The sequence below is a fragment of the Tetrao urogallus genome, assembly GCF_951394365.1.
Source record: "Tetrao urogallus genome assembly, chromosome: 5".
NCBI classification, from domain to species: domain Eukaryota; kingdom Metazoa; phylum Chordata; class Aves; order Galliformes; family Phasianidae; genus Tetrao; species Tetrao urogallus.
The window spans coordinates 7,465,353-7,482,935 of record NC_136818.1 but is presented as its reverse complement, the minus strand read 5'-3'; the positions used below and the strand labels follow the sequence as shown (position 1 = coordinate 7,482,935).

Here is a 17,583-nt window from a genome sequence, read left to right as displayed (position 1 = left end):
AGTGTGCGCTGTGGTATAAGAAATGTTGGCCACTCACATACATCCCAAACTGAATTTATCAAGGGAAAAATAGAATCAAAACCTTAAGTATGATTAAAAGCAGTATCAGCTTATTTTAATTACTTTTGCTAGCACTGTCATTGTCTAATTTTAGTAATAACTGCTGAGTCTAAACTACATTTAAAATCATAGCGTCAATATTTACATCCACCAAAATGCATACTGAAATTCCTGCCTTGAAATGTAACACCCATAATCTGAAGTAAAACCTTTTTTATGATACGGTAACTCTCCTTCTGGAAATGTTTTAAGAACAGGCATTAGAGCACAGCGTCTTAAGCCATAAACGAGATTCCATTTGCCTAACATGACTAATACCGTGTTTCTAAAAAGACTGGTTACTTATTTATGTGATTAAGGTGTCAGTATTGTACTGCAACACTGGAAGGAAAGTCATTTCACTTCAATGACTGTTTGTCCTGATAAACAAAATAAACTTCTATAGCTGTATTCTTTGTCATACTTTCAATTTTCCCTGAGACTTGCAAACATTCTGCAGTTACATCAGTTTAAATTGTTTATTGATTCCAATAGATTGTATAAACACTTTGGAAATATAGCTCAGTGACCTAGAAAAAGCCAGATTAATCAGAGAACTTCTCAAGATTAATTTCAAAGATGTTGTGTTGAGTACAATCAAGGAAACAGAACCATTTTCCCTCGTAATGTGACTAAAGGCATTTATACTCTTTATGAGATAAGGCTTTTTTTTTTTTTTTTTTTTTTCTTTTTTAAGGTCATGCAGACATCTACCTTGATAGAACAAAAAAGAAGCCAAGCACAGTTTAGATCTTGTGTTGAAGATTAAAGCTGTTTTTTGTTTTGTTTTTGCATAGAATTTTATCCATTAGGACGAAATACTCCATTAGAAATACAAACAGAATACATCCATCCACCTACTCTAGTGAAACAGCAGCTTGCAAACTTGAGAGCAGTAATAAATAGGAATTTTCAAATGTCAGACAATCCAATCGTTCACTGGCACAAAGCAAAAATGTTAATATCGCATTTCAGCAGGAGATACTAATACATTTCAGATCGGTAGAATTAATGCAAAAAGCCTGCTGCAGAATATTTGCAATGCCTATCGTGACCCCTTCCCTCACCATCACACCTCCCAGCCTTGTGAACAACTCTGTGCATCTGGCCTCCATGAAGAATTCATCAGCTTCAAAGACACAGACTTCATGCTGAGCAAAACCACATACAAGGACAAACTATCAGAGGACAGAAATCAATGAAGTACTGTGGTACCAGATTCACAATTGGAGAGGATGTTACTGTAATTGGGGGGGAAGGGAGAAAAGAAATAACTCTTAAGCTAAATATAACCTTGAAAATAACAATCTTACAAGAATTTGTGCGTGGAGCAAAAGAGATTCTCAGAAAACCCAAATATATTTAACTCTGAAATGGATAAAGAGAGTCACAGATTTTACAGTCAGGATATTTATGAGCGTGCACAGAAAGTGGAGAAGTTACTTTATACTTGCTCAAAAGGACTTGAAGTAGTAATCTAGCAAGATGAACTTGGTTCTCAATATATACTGGTCTGCAATGGAGGCACAACAGAATAGCTGAGCTGCACTTAATTGTTCTACTGGTCTACTTCATAAAGGATACAATTTTGTTTTGCCTTCTCTTAAAATACCTGATGGCTATAAACCTCAGTACAAGATGTACAAGTGCAAAAGTGTTTCAGAGACTATATTGGTACACACATTTTCATTACAATTCATAAAAGAGTAACAATATGAAAATCCTTACATTCTCACAATATTTGAAGTGAAGGAAGTATGCTGCTTTCACAATGCCAATATACCTACTACGAAGCAGAAACCACTACACACAGCCAATGCCTTAAATCAAAGAACAGTTTCAGCATTTGGAAGCAGAAGCTGACAGTTGCTCTTCTGCTACAGTAAGAAATAAAAGGAAAAGAAAAACAAACAAAAACCACCAATAAAAAAAAAAAAATGCAACTCCTTCTAGAGAGTTTCTCTCATTTCCAAAAGCACCGTTTACTGTTACAACTTCAGTGCAGAGATGTAAAATTCACAGATGCTTTCTTTTCCCCTCCTAAGCTTCAGCTCTGGCCTTTAAAACTGGGGCAAGATAAATCATCCTCATGTATTACGTGAGTTCCAAAAGGCAGACAATTTCCAAGCTCAATACTGCAGCTCAAGATCTCAACCACAGGCCCAATAACACCATAAAAAGTTCTAGGCATTCTTGTTCTAGATGTTTAAGATGTCAGTAATGAGCTGCACTTTCTTGTACTCTTTGGCAGCTTTCCCACTTCTTTGAATATGTTTATTCATAGGCGAAAGTTTTGACATCAGTCACTTTCAAATTTACCTACTGAGCAATGAAGTTGATAAATAGTATAGAAGTTGGTTAAAAACATGAAACAAGGCTTCTGTACTACACGGTCTTTGCAATGTATGGTGTAGAATAACTGATCCATGAGTGCTGCTCCCAGAATTCAACTCAGAGAACGCAAAATAATGAAAGGGTCCTCAAAAGGTGAGAATGATAAATCCCAAAGCCTTGAGAACTACTTCACTGTGAAACTGAATTCCAAAACTTCCAAAATATTTGGCTAAAATCAAGCTGGAGACAGAGTCGCAGTCTCTTCCCAGAGCAAGCCACCTTCTGAGAAGTCTGCTAAATTATTTAGAGTTCCAATTAGTAGCAGAAAGCTCTCAGAACTTAAACATTCATTCTCACAGAAGTAAACCTTCGGTTAGGATGCGTTCTGCTTTCTAAAATACAAGGTAAACTACCTGCGGTCGGGATGTAGTAGGATCCAGTATGGTGGCATTTCATGCTGATATTTCCCTACTACTAGGAAAAAGATGATAGAAAAAGATGGTAGAAAACCAGTATAGGAATATTACAGAAGCTATCTGATCCAAGCAGTTAACCTCTGTCTTGCTTCAAACAGAACTTAGATTTCTGTTAGATTTTACAGTAGGTAAGATCACATTTCAGCAGAGCAACCAGAATCCCAAAAAGACATTGGAATGGCCTTTGCTCTGGAAGTGATTACTTTTCAGATCAATAAAAAAATCCCTTGATCTCAAATGCATGAGAAATAACTTTGTTTCTCAACATAGGAGAAATGATCAAATACTGCTATGACTGTTGTAGTCTCTAGAGAAAAGAATTTCTTTTGTGCCATCATATAGCTCTATTCAGAGGACTTCTATCACTAGCTTACTTTTCTTTACAGAAGGATGACTTTAGCTTTGTATTTTGCTGCAGATTTCAGTGCTGCAAGGAAGGCTAAGCTTGCAAGTCCCCAAGAAAACCACCACCCTCTAGGCATGTATGACGATATACAGGCACTATGAAAGCTAGCACTGAAGTCAAATTTTCCTCTTCTACAGCAGTTCTAATGCTTTCACAAAGCATCTATGCACAAACAACCAGCCTGTGGGGGCAAATAACATTTTAACCACATTGATTGAAGCTGGGCAGACATCATAAGCAGGGAAGAACATGCATGCATCATTGCTCTGCATAGGAAATAAAAATCAAAATAGGGCATGAAGATGCACAGCCTCATCACTCTATTTTGATTCAGTTTGCAACACAACAAATCTTTCCTGCAGTGACCTAAATAATGAAAAGTGTAAAAATAAAATATGAAAAATAAATATTCAAAACTTTGGAGCCTTGTCCAACAGTAAAACTGTTTACAGTTCTGTTATTGGCTCAACTTCAGTGGAAAAGGAGAGAGCATTGATTTGAGATCTCTCAAAAAGGCTCACATGAAAGAAATGGAAACTGCTACAAAGGATGCAAGATTCCCAAGGGGGCATTATGCAAGACCCCAAACTTCTGTATCACCAAAAGGTATTGCAATGGCTTAACAACTATTTAGCAGGTTTATGAGGATGTACTCTCAGAATGACAGACATTCACTTCATGCTCACTTCAAAACAAAAAAAAGGAAAAATAAAGAAAGGCTGAAGTAAGTTGTCAAGTTTTGTATTGACCATGGATTGATCAGATGAATAAACAGTATGTATATGTGAAGCTGTTTGTCTTTGTAATTCAAAATAAGATTGAGGAAATAACAATCAAATCACTGTCAGATAAGATATCATCTTGCAAATACTCTAAAACTGCCACACGTCCAATAGTTCTGATTTCCTCTGTATTTCTATAATCTATAGAACAGCATTTGCATGCATTTCCAAACATTGACCTCTGATCCATGCTTGTCATTCCAACTACAAGTCTCTGCATACAGTCAGCTGAATCCATTGTTACCTCAGCAGCACGAACACAAAGATCGAACTTTCCAAAATATACCCTTTACTTCCTTTTTTTTTTTTAATGTCAGAAGTAAATACCCAGGTCTTTAACATAAAAAGATGCTACATCTCAGAAGAGCTAAGAATATTAGTTCTAAAGAGAAAAGAAACTTCAAAAGACACTTATCTCTTCTGGAGAGAGGGGCTGGTAATGAGAAAAGGCAAGAACATTCAGATGGTTTTAAGATGACTTGGAGAATGACTAACTTGCTGAGTAACAGTGGCTCACAACACACAAGATTTCCTTGCTATCAATACAAAAGACTTTGTCATCTTTAAATACAGTCATTAAATAAGCAAATTAAACAATCACCATTACAATCTCTTACCCAGACATAGTTAACTAGTGCACAATGTAAGAAGAGGGGATTGACCACATGAGAGAATGTGGGGACGTAGACAAGATGATAAAAAGAAAAAACAACCAAACAACACATTTTTTTCCAAACCCAAACACATCCTGATTTTCACATAACAGCTCCCAGGAAATACTACTACACAGAAGAACAACCAAGCAAGTTTTCAAGCAGAGAAAGATGTTAAACCACCAACTTGATCTGAGTTCTAAAAAAATTCAATCCCCACCTGCCATCTGTCATTTTTCTTTTTAAAAGGAGAAAACTGAGATAGTTCTCCTTTTTTGGAGGAAAAATAAAGTATTAGAGTGTGTGTAGGCTACAAAACACACCCTTTGAGCACTCACTAAATGAGGTACCAATGGTAATAAGGAGAAAAGAATCAGAAATGAGTGTGAACAGGCTGTCAGAACATATACACAAGTATGGCTTTAGATAAATACTTCAGAATCAAGGGACAGGACATCAGTTTGATCCCAAGCATCTTCAAATTGTTTTAGGTACTTGGTTATTTAGGCCCAGATTTGCATACAGCTTTTCTACCCCCAGAAAGTCATCTAGTAACCTATTAAGCCAAATGTATAGCAGGAACATCGTGTACCCAGGACACATTCTACTTAGCAGCAAGTAGGGAATACTCTCCTTGCAGGATTGGAGTGTGTAAACACGAAAAAACTGCTTGTTGAAATTTCTTCTGTTTCACCCTCTCAAGACACTGGGACTTGTATGCTTGCTCTACATACTCACCTAAGGATTGAAATCCACCAAATTAGGGGATATTAATATTAGAAGACTAAAAGAAAGAAAAAAAATATATATATATATATATATACATATATATATACATATATACAGAAATGAATATACACAGAATTGCTACAGAGGCCAATACTTCAGCTTAAAATAAAGCAGAAGGATCATCTCAGTCTGTAATCATACTAATTATATGAAAGTTGGCCCATGGACATTACTCAAACTAGTCACATATTTGACTACAGCACAACCAGAAGTACATACTTACAAACGCTATGGAGAAAAGGACAGAAGAAAAAATGGTTTCCAAACAGCTCTAAAATATCCTGCTTAACATATATCTATATTTGTATTCCTGATAGCCTAATGCCCTTTGAAACATTAATTATTTACCCATTTAAGTTTTCCCTATTTAAGATTTGGTGGACACTGGGGACATGTAATCAGAAACTTTATTGTTTCAGGGGAGGTCAGCAAGAAAGAGGTCAAGGATCCTTTTCATTGCCATATTATTTGTATTGTATTCGTTAAGCAGAGAGGTGATGGCAAACACAGCTCCTGATAAAAATACAAAGTACAAGATAAAAAAAAATAGAAAATACAAGATAGTTGACAGGGAAAGATCTGTCTTTTCATCCGGTGTAAACTCCAAACACGAAACCTATGGTCATGCAAGTACTGTTAATGATTCCAGAATTTCACAAACAAGAACAAGTTATTACCTTTCCCTTAGAGAAGATCGATTTAGTACAGAACTTAGAGAATGCTTCTGAAATGCTGAAGGTGCTGAATGCACTAATGAACCGCCGGAATGGGCCAGCCTGTTGGGTGAACCAGAGATCACATCCTCACTACAAACATCAGAAGAATTGTCATGGTCTTTCCCATGAGTAGATCTTGCCTGTTAAAAACAACAAGAAAAAACACCAAACCTTGCTAAAATGTAATATGAATATCAAGAGGTAAGAGGTACAGTTTTCTTTTTTAAACTGAAGGGTTACAGGCTTTCCATACATGCAGGAATATCCACCTGATGGGGAAGAACAAAGATCCCCATTTTACAAAAGGAGCCCTAGTTTGAACTAGGAAGTGTTCCCTGCTGGTATCTAACACTCTGTATTACAGCAAAGCCTGGTTTTCAGGCTATCATCTTATTCTGACTGCATAGTGTAAAGTCTCCCATGTCACAGGATCCTCAGAGATTCAGGGTGACGCCCAAGAGTCTACACCAATAAACCTCAGACCTCTCCTCAGTCCGGGACCCCTGCTCAGACTTATTTTTTTCCATGACTTTTTCTTCCTCCAGGAAAAATTCTCTTCTATCTCCTAGTCAATCTTAACTCTTTCATTTACTCCTTTCATAGCTCCTCTTAATCTGAAATACAGCATGCAGATGTCTCCATGGGTTACCCTGGTTTACAACAAAACAAGATAGAACCCTGACATTATCTTCAGATCCACTTTTTACAAAGCAGCTAAAATATTAACAGTTAAATGTGAAATGACAAAATAGTGGCTTGCCATTTGTACTTGATCTACCTTTGCATAATATTCTGGAAAAACGTTTGATCTCAGAATGACCAGGCAGATTTCTATAAATTACTTCTAAGGGCTCTTCTACAGTCTTACCACAAACCTTAATGCCAAAGAGAAGTCCTTTACCTACAGGCATGAACACATCATAGAATATTGTTTCACATTTGTATTTTGAAATAACCCAACAGAGATAAAGAGAGCTGTATCAGATTTTAAACATCCTTTGTCTTGTTTTTGGTAGTGCAGTAGATAGTTACAAACGTACCTACACAGAACAAACCTCCTCACTCAGAGCTTTCCCCCAAAACTAGTTTCTAAACAGCACTACAGAGTACTCACTTTGGCTTTCTTGGGTCTGTAGCTGCCAAGAAGAGAAAGATCTGGAGAAAGAAAAAAAATTGCATACTTCAAGAAATTCGAAAGAAAATTTGAATGCCCTGTTTTATAAAATCTTTTACAAAATAGCTTACCTCTCCTCCCAAACATTAATAAACCAAGTTATTATTACAGACTGTGAAATTCTAAACAGTCTTCCCAGTAATATTTTACTACCTTCCGATGAAAACAATGACCTCACGTTTTACTCAATACAGTGTTAAAAACATTGAATCAGGGCAAGCACAATCTTCTACATAGACAGAATAGTACATTTTGCTAAGCTATTACTTGTCTAAATCAATAAAAAGTAAAACTCTATCAATCTCAAAAAAATCTCATTTACATTACTCTACCTTCCCACACTTTTTGGAACAAGCTTCCCTACCGCCACCACTTTCTCCTCTGATCACCTCCTCGTTCTTTCCCTCATCACTGGCTCATAAACACAAGTTATGAAGACCGCAGAAGCAACAGTGGAGGAACTGTTAAATCCACACCAGCTCAGGGTGTCCAACCACTGTCAATATGCACTTCACCCCAAAGGGAATGACAACTAATTATGTCTGCCTTCTTCTTCAGTTGTATCAGTCTGCACTGAGCAGCCCCAAAGACAACCCATTATCATCTATCTGCACAAAAGCAAAACCAGACTAAATTGTACAGCAATCACAGGAACTTGTGCTTTATAAAAATTAGAGTTGAGCTCCAATACATAGAAACATGACTAGTAAACCATTTGGATGTTAGTTGTGAGGCAGGTTTCACTCTCCTAGCCACTGGCTAGATACCATCAACTCCTTTGTAAGTACATAACGATACTAGATGATAATAGGTCTATTATATTACCTTGCTACAAAAGATTGATATGCACAATCCCAACAAGAATGAGTAACCCTTTAATATCCTGCACTCAGTACTATTAAAAAAAAAAAAGTAAGATTTAAATTTCTTGTCCCACACTCTTTATAAAACACTCAGTTACTGTTGCCAGTGAAAGTGGAAGGAGACACACGCAAGCATCCTGGATGTTCATTAACAATTGTAAGCCACAGATCCACTTAAAAAAAAAAAAAAAAAAAAAAAAAAAAAAAAAAAAAAAAAAAAAAAAAAAAAAAAAGCTGATATACACATTATTCATTTTTGAAGCAACAGAGCTCTTGAATTTCAAAATGATCAACATTCCAGGCATGACCAACACACCCACAGCGACTGAGGTGCAGATTTGTTCCTCTATGCAACTAATCGAAACAGGTGGACTGGAACAGAGTGCCTGGACTCTGGTATTTTCTGCTCCTACTTTCCTATCATGTAGAACTACGTTCCAAGTTTCCCGAGGTAAAGAAATATGCAAACCCACCTTTTGCAATAATAGGGTTATTCAGTGCTCTTATTCTTCCTACCAAAGAGGAGCAGGTTTTTCTCCAATAGAGATTGTTTCAAACCAAACCAAACAAACAAAAAAAAAAAAACAACACCTGACTAAACTACTGGAGAAAAAAAAAAAAAGTATTAAATGAGATAACAGTATTAAATACTGACCATGGGTTACCTTGGACCAAGCTTCCATTGTGCCTTCTTGCAGGGTACAGCGGGCATAAAGCTCAGTTCCAGGACTTGGTTGTTCTACCTGAAGCAAAACTACTGTTAAGAGGCCCAGTATCAGATGATCCAGTCCTTACTAAAATCATTTATTCTTATTCAAATACTATTTAAAAATGTGTTCTTAATGTTTATATTATTAGCATTATTACATATAAACAAAAACAGTTCTAGAAAGGTCTAGAAAGGCCTGAATGTCATGCTGTTCAAAGGAATAAAAGAAGCAGTTTCTCCTTCATCTATAACATCTTTTTGAAGATATCTTTTTAAAGACCATGTGATACCACATTTATTCCAAACTGTTCAGACCTTACAAAGTGCTACTGTTTCTAGGTTTAAAAAGTTACATTTGAACATAATTTAATTTTAATCGGCAATGTAGTACTGCCAAACCAAGACACCTCAGCAGTAAAGATGCTCTAAAAAGAGCATTCTCACTCTAGAAAGGCCATGATGCCAGGAAGGGATGCATTAAGAGACAAGAATTTTCCTTCCTGTACAAATATAACAGAGCAACTGAAATCAATAATCAGTATTTACAGATGTTGTAATTAAACTGTGAACTTCACCTATAGATCAAAAACCAGAAAAAAATTGATTAGCAGGAGATAAAAGAAAAATAACAGAGAAAGACAAATTGAAGGCTGATGAATAATTAATGGATTAATAAGACTAATTTGAATTTCTAGAAAAACATACCTACAAGTAGAAGAAAACTTTTGAAAGAATTTTAGAATTTGATAAGCTATTACTACTTGTACATAAACAAAAATGAAATAGCGTGACAGGCAAACTAATTAAATGCTAAGTTATCTCAGTAGCTGTGACAAATGTTCGAAATTGTAGAAAAATCGTGTCACAGCACAGAGTCAGAACAATTCTATCTTGGGCCCTACACGTTCTCAGCAATATCCTTAAAAAGGAGGATGGCCAAATTGTAACAAAGCAATTTGCAGGAGAACATGTTCATCCAAGAGGCTGGGCAACCTGGACCTGCAAAAAAGCACTTACATGAAGTTACTTCAAGTAACTACTTAATTTCAGAACAGTTTTTCCACATGCAGATTTTGTTTAAGTGCTAAATGCAGGCTGGTTATCAGCTGTAAGTCAAAGTATCAGAGACGTAGCTTTGAGTAAAGCAAGTGTTTCAAAGATCAGAGAATGCTAACAAAGTTGAAAGAGGCAGTGTGTGTGTTCTTAATGTGACTAGACACCTCTTCTTTAAAGTCTTATTCAGGATTTTTTAATACTAATATCAATTACTTCCAAGTTGAATTTATACAGCTATTATACTGTCTACCGTGCTGGAAAAAAAGAAATGGGGCCTCAGAGAATTTAACCAAGATATTCATGAAAGAATTTGATCTTTGTCTATTACTAACAGATAACATTAACTAAAATAAAATTCTTTTATATTTAAATAACTATGTGACAGACTGGAAAGGAGAGAAATTATTCATCTAAACTAACAGATGAATGAATTTTTGGAACAGTATTCAGTGGAAGAACAATGTTTGATCTCAGACTAAACTAGAAGCACTTTGTGGAGAATACAAACCCGTCTAACTACAAATGGAGGTTTATCAGTTTCTCTTCTGAATTTGTAAGGACCAAGGTTTAAGTGGGCCAGTCGTTGCCTGGCTTCTTCTGACAGCTCACACATTCGTCTTTTTGTGTATGGAGATGGAGAACGTGACTTGGAAGCTATGGTTGGCTGCTCATAGTTCTTTCTTGCTACACTGTGCCTGCTTTTCTCAGGTGAAAGCATGTTTTTCTTTGGTAACTTTGTTTGCAGTTTTCCATTTGGAGTTGAGTGATGTACCCAATTCAAATCATCCTAAAGTGAAAAAGAGAAATTATCTGCTTTGACAGCATGCAGAACAAAGACCACTGACAGTAACAGAAACAGGGAACTAATAATTTTAACAGAAATTGATGCTATGTGTCAGCTGAAATTCCTCTCAGAAGACTATAATCAGATAGCAATTTAAAAAGCAACAATGTATTTACCATTTTGTCAGAATCTAAAAGGAGGTTAAAACACACATTACCACCTGTTAGAAGTTAAGTGTCTAATACTTCACTCAATTAGTTTGCTCATTCCTTTAGCAAACTGAGACTGCAAAAAAAAAACCAAATTGGGGTTTCTATCAAGTTCATTTAACATAAGCTTTATCAGCATTGGACATACAAAATTGTGCAGATTTTTCATCTGTTTAAAACTTCTAAAATACATATCTTAAAATTCTTCTCCATTCAGATCATTTAAAGTTGCCTAAAAGTCACAAGAAGTGTAATTGTACTCTGAAATCTATATTTTCTTTGAACACAGTCAATTTACTACTTGAATAGTGTGTCTTAATCAAGAATGTTTTGTATAATAACAAACAACAGCAAAAAAAAAAAAAAAAAAAAAGACCATCTTCCCAAGATTATCTTGAATCAGGTGAATGCTTTTGCAGAAGAAGAGAAATAGCTGTTTATTCGTATTTGCTGCCAGTTTACATCCAAAGTGTGTATTTTTTCAGCCAAAATTTACAAAAATCACACCATTTTCTAACACTGCTTTAGAAGTTTATCTCCGAGTTGATGCTGCTTTTAAAATACTCACATTTAACAGAATGGAGGAAAGTTGGGAAACAATCACCCTCACCAGCTCCCTGTGCACAGTACAGTACATGAGTATTTTGCTTGCTTGTTTTCCACTGGAAAGCCTACTTAACAATTCAGATTAGCTCCTATTCCAAATAATTATCAAATTTGCAGTGACCACTTCAAAAGACTGCAAAACTCACTCCAACAATGAAGTTTTATTTGAAATACGTTATCATTCCTTTGCAATTCTAGGCATTAAATGTACATTTAATTACTCTGGAAGCATTATAGGTCAAGAAATTCTAGATTATACAATTCTTATCAGACTACTAAAGTCAGTGGCATATGGATAATCAGGCTTTTAAGCCAAATTTTGCCCAAATTCCCATGTTACAGAAGCTCAAAAATAAAAGTATGGCAAGATTTTTGTTTTCCAATTAGAAATTGCTTTTCAAGCTTAAGGAAGTTGACATTATTCTTAAATATGAATGTTGCATGCATTATTTTACTTCAGGAGAACCTAGGAAAAAAATGCCCAGCTTACCTTTGTGTCTTCCCTTCCATATATAACAATGAAAACAAGATGAGGTTGAGTGTTTTGTACTAGCATAGCGTGAATCTGGCATCACAAACACAGTTCACATTGCTTTCTTTCGCCTGTACTTGCACTTATGCAGCTGGTAGTGAGCCACAGTGTGAAACTGTCCCAAACAACAAAGAATCTAAGTCATAGCTTCCTGGGACAGACTGTCACACAAAGTTACTCTTACATGCTCCTCCTTCTCTGGTTTATTGCAAATGGTGCAGCATCACTCAAATGGAATTGTTAAGAAGGTATGTGTGCAAAAAAGGACGAGGTGACTTTGATCCATTCATGGTATTGTTCATTAATTCACTGAGAAAATTCAATTTTAGCAAAATATATTACTGAGACACTTGAAGAATTTCTTTATAAAAAAAAAAAAAAGAAAATTAGTGTTGATAGAAAAAAATGAACTCATTGAAGTGGACTTCAGTAAAAGCAGCTTGATTTGAAACTAAAGAATGACCTTAAAAGTATTTAATATGTTACAAAATTTCCATTAAATTTTCATGGACTACAATGAGGATTTAATTTTACAACTAGTTTAAGCCAGGAAAACATGTAGTCTTCTTCTGTTAAAGTTGAAATTCAAACCAATGAGATCAGAGAAAAGTGATACAAACTGAACTAATGCATCAGAGAGGGTATTTCTCCCCACTCTTTTCAGCTACTACTTCTTTAACTTTACTCACCGAAGAAGCAGTGTTTCCAGATTAACATTAGTGATAGGTTTTGCAACAGAAATCTTCGTTTTGATTGCTACTGACATCGCTATGGAAAACAATTAATTGGTTTGTTTTTGACTTTCTCTGACTTCACTAAGTTTCATCGTCCCGCCTTAATTCTAAGTGCCAGTACCAAACAGTGAACCTTCCCACTACAATACACCAGGGATTAACACTTCTGCTGATCACAGAAAATAGCAGGTGATAATTGTTTCAGATTCAAGGAACTCTCAGCATTTACTGTCATGCACCAGACCCACTCTTTACTCATACTCGATTAAAAACTTAATCGAGTTGTCAAGCACCCGTGACAACTGCTTTAACCACAACAAAAGAATGAGGAAAGTTTGAAGTGAGCAGCATATGCAAAAAATTGAAACAAAGCGTATCAATATTAAATCTAGAAATTAAATTGCAAACAATTAAATTATGCTAACCTGTACGTGACTCCTTCCTGAGCTTAACAGACTTTCAGTAATAAGGGAGGTCGTAGAAAATCTCAATTTTGGTGCAATTCCCTAGAAGAGAGACAATAATTGAACATCAAGCCCCAACTCAAGATAAAGGGTATCAAAGAAGTAAATGTCACCTAATGTAACAAACCATCCCTAATTTCCAGCCATTTCCTTTGTTAATTTCAGCCTTTAATAAAGATAATTAGAAAAGACAGAGCAGCAATGGTAAATGTCAAGATGCTAACATTTGCATTTCTGACAATTCAATTACAGATGATTATATTGCTTTCGTACAACAATTAAGGTCTGACTTTCATTTCAATACATTTCTTAGTCAAAAGCAATTTTAAAGATTTTTCATGCCATGCTGTACAGCATCAATAAAAATTCCAGTCACGATATGGAAGTTCCAATAATGCTAACTTCAGAAATTTATTTATAGTCTCAATTGTGTCACCTTTTTGTAAGAATATTTTGAAAATCCAATTACACTGCAAATAACTATTCACTTGTAACAGTGTCATCAGGAGTCCCCTTTGTTCTGTAACTCCCAGAGCAACATCTGATTCCCGTGGATTGTCTCCTATAATCTGTTTCTTTTCAATGACCTCTTAAGCACATGGCTGGCAAGAGCCAGGCCCAGTTTGGCTGATCTGGAGGCAGTGGAATTCAGCTGGTCCATGTTTAATAACGAAGTGGCAGGCCCCTGCATCTCTGAGACAAACCACAGACAAGTGAGAATAATCTAAGAGCATCTACCACAGCTCTATAGAAGCAAATAGGGATTCAAGTGTCCCTAGAACTTCCTACTCTCCTTTCAACACAGAGAGCTTGCTGTACAGCCCCAGGCATCTGTATGCAAAGGCGTTTGTACAACTGAACACAAAATTACTGTGAACCAAAAAGGAGCTCATCATTTTGTGATCCTGCCCCACAGCTGAGAATTAGCAGGAACTTCATGAGTGAAGGTTACTGCTGAACCAAAGGATTTCCCTACCACCTGCCTAAACACACACTCATTTCCCACAAGGCCGTACGATCCAGCCCCAGGTTAGATTATGAAAATGAAATGACAAAAATGCCAAGAAAGCTCAGTTAAGCAATTAGTAAGAGTCTGGCATTCAATCAAGTCAAGTTATGGCATATAAAAAGATTTTCGAGCTGACCATCTTTAATCAACTCGGTTTTATTACTAATGAATTGTCAAGTGCTATCAACAATTTAAAAAAGGACGCACCAGAATTAGCAAGTCTATAAAAAGCAGAGCTCTTACAGAGAACGAAAACAGAGTTGTTACATGCCTACAGATAAAAATCATGTAAGACCACAGTTCTTCAGATAAACGGTTCATGGAAAGCACATACAGGTCAGCCACTTGCATACACAGGAGTGGGTATATCATGAGTAACTTATAGATCAACAGAAAAAAGGAGTTTTCCCTTTTTTATTTGTATATAATGCTATATATTCTATATAGCATTATGTAAAGACTATTCTATAGCTCTAAACACTTTCTATAAATGAAAATCCAGTTAGAAAGTTTTGTGGGTCTATTTTCCTGCCACTGTGTTACCGGTGTCAGTGGAAGACTTGTTAGTACTCTTGTAGCAGTCATTGACCAGATACTACATGGATATACTATCACCTTCTTCATAGGAAAACTGTTAAGGTAGTTCATATTCACTGGAAACCAAGTTAAAAAAACCAAATCTAATATGTGCTTTGAAGAAGCATGAGAATATATCAAAGCTTAAAAAGCATATGTACATAACAGAACATCTTCTGTTGGTATGCTAATGAACAAAACTGAAAAGAATATGTTTTAAGTAAAGTAGCAAATAGTGTATGAAGGTGGGGAGTGGAGATAAGAATGTCTGTCAGAAGTCACCACCAGTTGAGGTTTAAACATATTCTGAAAGACAAGGGCTGCAGAGAAACACAGAAGAGCCAGCAAAAGCCTCAGCTGGGCAGCACTGGACCAGGAGAGATAACTTGAGGCATATCTGGTACGCATATTGTGTCTGTAAGCTTCAGAAGACATTTAGCCAGAGACATTATCAGCCAAGTGCCAGATTTCTGGAGGAGTCCTGATCCTCTCAACTTGGGATTCCTTCCAACTGGCAGATTAGCAGTGTTCATCAGACACTGCTTGTCACTGCCTATCTGAACTCCACAACTGTAACCTCGCTGTTGTTACTTTTACTTTTTTATTAAAAGACAGTTATTAGGAATCGAAGTGCCAGAGAAGCACAGCTGTCAGTCTAAAATACTCAACATCTCAGCTAACCATAAATAACTTTCTGTATAGGAATAACTCAGCTTGAATAGAACACGAATAACGTGAGTGATTTTTGTCCACAGGACGTTGTTTAACACTTGGCCTTTTGTTTAGTGTTTACACTCAGTGCTTGGTGCTGACAGGAGACACTTGCCAGTAGAGCTTAGGGAACACCAGAAGATGGAGGCATTGGAGACTTCACAACTTCTGGAGATACAAATCCTCTCATTGCAATCCCATTTTGCAACCAAAGAGAGGAGCCACAAGTAGCTATTTGAGAGACTTCCTCCAATTGCTTCAAACACAGCTTCGTTAGTACTCCTGAAAATGGGGTCAGTATGCCAAAATCCTTTCTTGGAGCTGTTCTGATTTTCTGTGATGGAGATGCAATAGAGTATAACTGATGCTTCTGCAGCCCTCATTTCAGGGCAGAGATGTATTTCATTTACACTGCTCCTGAGGACAAGGAAGGACATTTCTGTCTATCATCAGTCAACATTTAAAAGCTACCACAGTGTCATCATTCAGTTACACATTCAAATGACTCTGAGCCCATCTGCTCACAGCTCACAACCTATGACACCTTATTTTGCTAGAGAATAATTTTTTTTCTATTAAATAACTTAATCCAGCAAACAAAAACAATGCACAAACTTCTCTACGTATTTCCCTCAGTGATTCACAATGCCAGAACAACTGTATTTGTGGCTGTATTGAGAACTCTGTATTTAAGGTTGTTTTTGTAGCATGGTTTTGCTGATGAACGTATTTTTAAACACTTAGTTTCCTGATCTAGTGCATAGTGTGGTTGCACTCAGAGAAAATGATGAAGTGATGGGAAAGGAACGAACAGCAGGATGCTAGGATGCAGTACTGTAACTGAAGGCTGGATACAAAACTACAGCAACTTAAAAGCCTTATAAATGGAGGCTGTTATGGCTCCCTCCCTCCCTTTAGCCACTGAAAATATTCATAGGACAAGTTTGATATATCAAAGAGATGCCATGACAAAAAATGTCTTTTTCTTTACAGTTTAGGGACAGTTTAAGCTGCTGCAGAACAGTACACTTTGTATCACAAAATCACAGCTTTAATTCACTGAAATGTAGCACAGCATTAGACACCAAATTAGCACTTCTAATTGCAAGTGACAGGGCAATTTCCAGGTTGCCCTTGCAGGGGAAAGATTATACCAGCTAAACGATACCAGTGACCTTTAATCAGCCTTCCACCCACCCCAAAGTGTTTTTTAATCCAATCACAACAGATAGGGCAACTGAGTCCTAATTCAAACGTTCTGTCACTCCATTAGTACAACTTAAATTCCAAAACACATTCCCTATGCCAATAGCAACATCCTTAAAGTGCCTTTCTGAGGTATTCCACTGACATCGAAGATCCAACAGTCCTAAACTCTCTGATAGGGTAGCGAGATGAATTCATTTCTACTCAATGTGTACTCGAGCCCATATCTCCAAAAAATTAACATTAATCCATTGCACTTATTCTGCCAATTAGTTGTCATTTATCATAGTTTTTATAAAATTGTAGAAAAGGCAGTTATTAAGAGAGCACGAATAGGCTGAACAGATCTTGAAGAACAAGCTTTGTAACTGAAAAGCAATCACATAGCACTAAGCTGAATTTCAGTCACTGTTTTTGGTGGTGACTTTGGACCTCAGAGAGGCCCACAGAACAGATGCCATAGAATTGCATACATCTGTAGTGACTGTCAGTCTTGAGCACTACAATAAATGAAAACAAAACGCTAAAAAGGGAAATTAGAGAGGTGGGTTATTACATGGTTTTTTTGTTAAGAATTGTGAATTTGATACAAAATCAAATAAAAAAAGAAATCAACGGTTGGACTGGATGATCTTTTAGGCCTTTTCCAACCTTGATGATTTTATGGTTCTATGAAATCTCCCTCTTGAACTACC

At 36.4% G+C, this 17,583-nt stretch overlaps 1 protein-coding gene across 1 annotated transcript in view; it reads right to left on the bottom strand.

Moving 5' to 3' along the window:
* Window positions 1-17,583, bottom strand: part of SPATA6 (spermatogenesis associated 6) — a gene marked incomplete at both ends in the record, with an annotated part of 34,975 nt that overhangs the window by 9,144 nt on the left and 8,248 nt on the right. Inside the window, 6 exon segments of the mRNA XM_079535478.1 lie at window positions 6,217-6,395; window positions 7,370-7,467; window positions 8,766-8,800; window positions 8,944-9,029; window positions 10,563-10,844; window positions 13,348-13,428. Of these exon segments, the coding sequence (XP_079391604.1) occupies window positions 6,217-6,395; window positions 7,370-7,467; window positions 8,766-8,800; window positions 8,944-9,029; window positions 10,563-10,844; window positions 13,348-13,428 (761 nt within the window).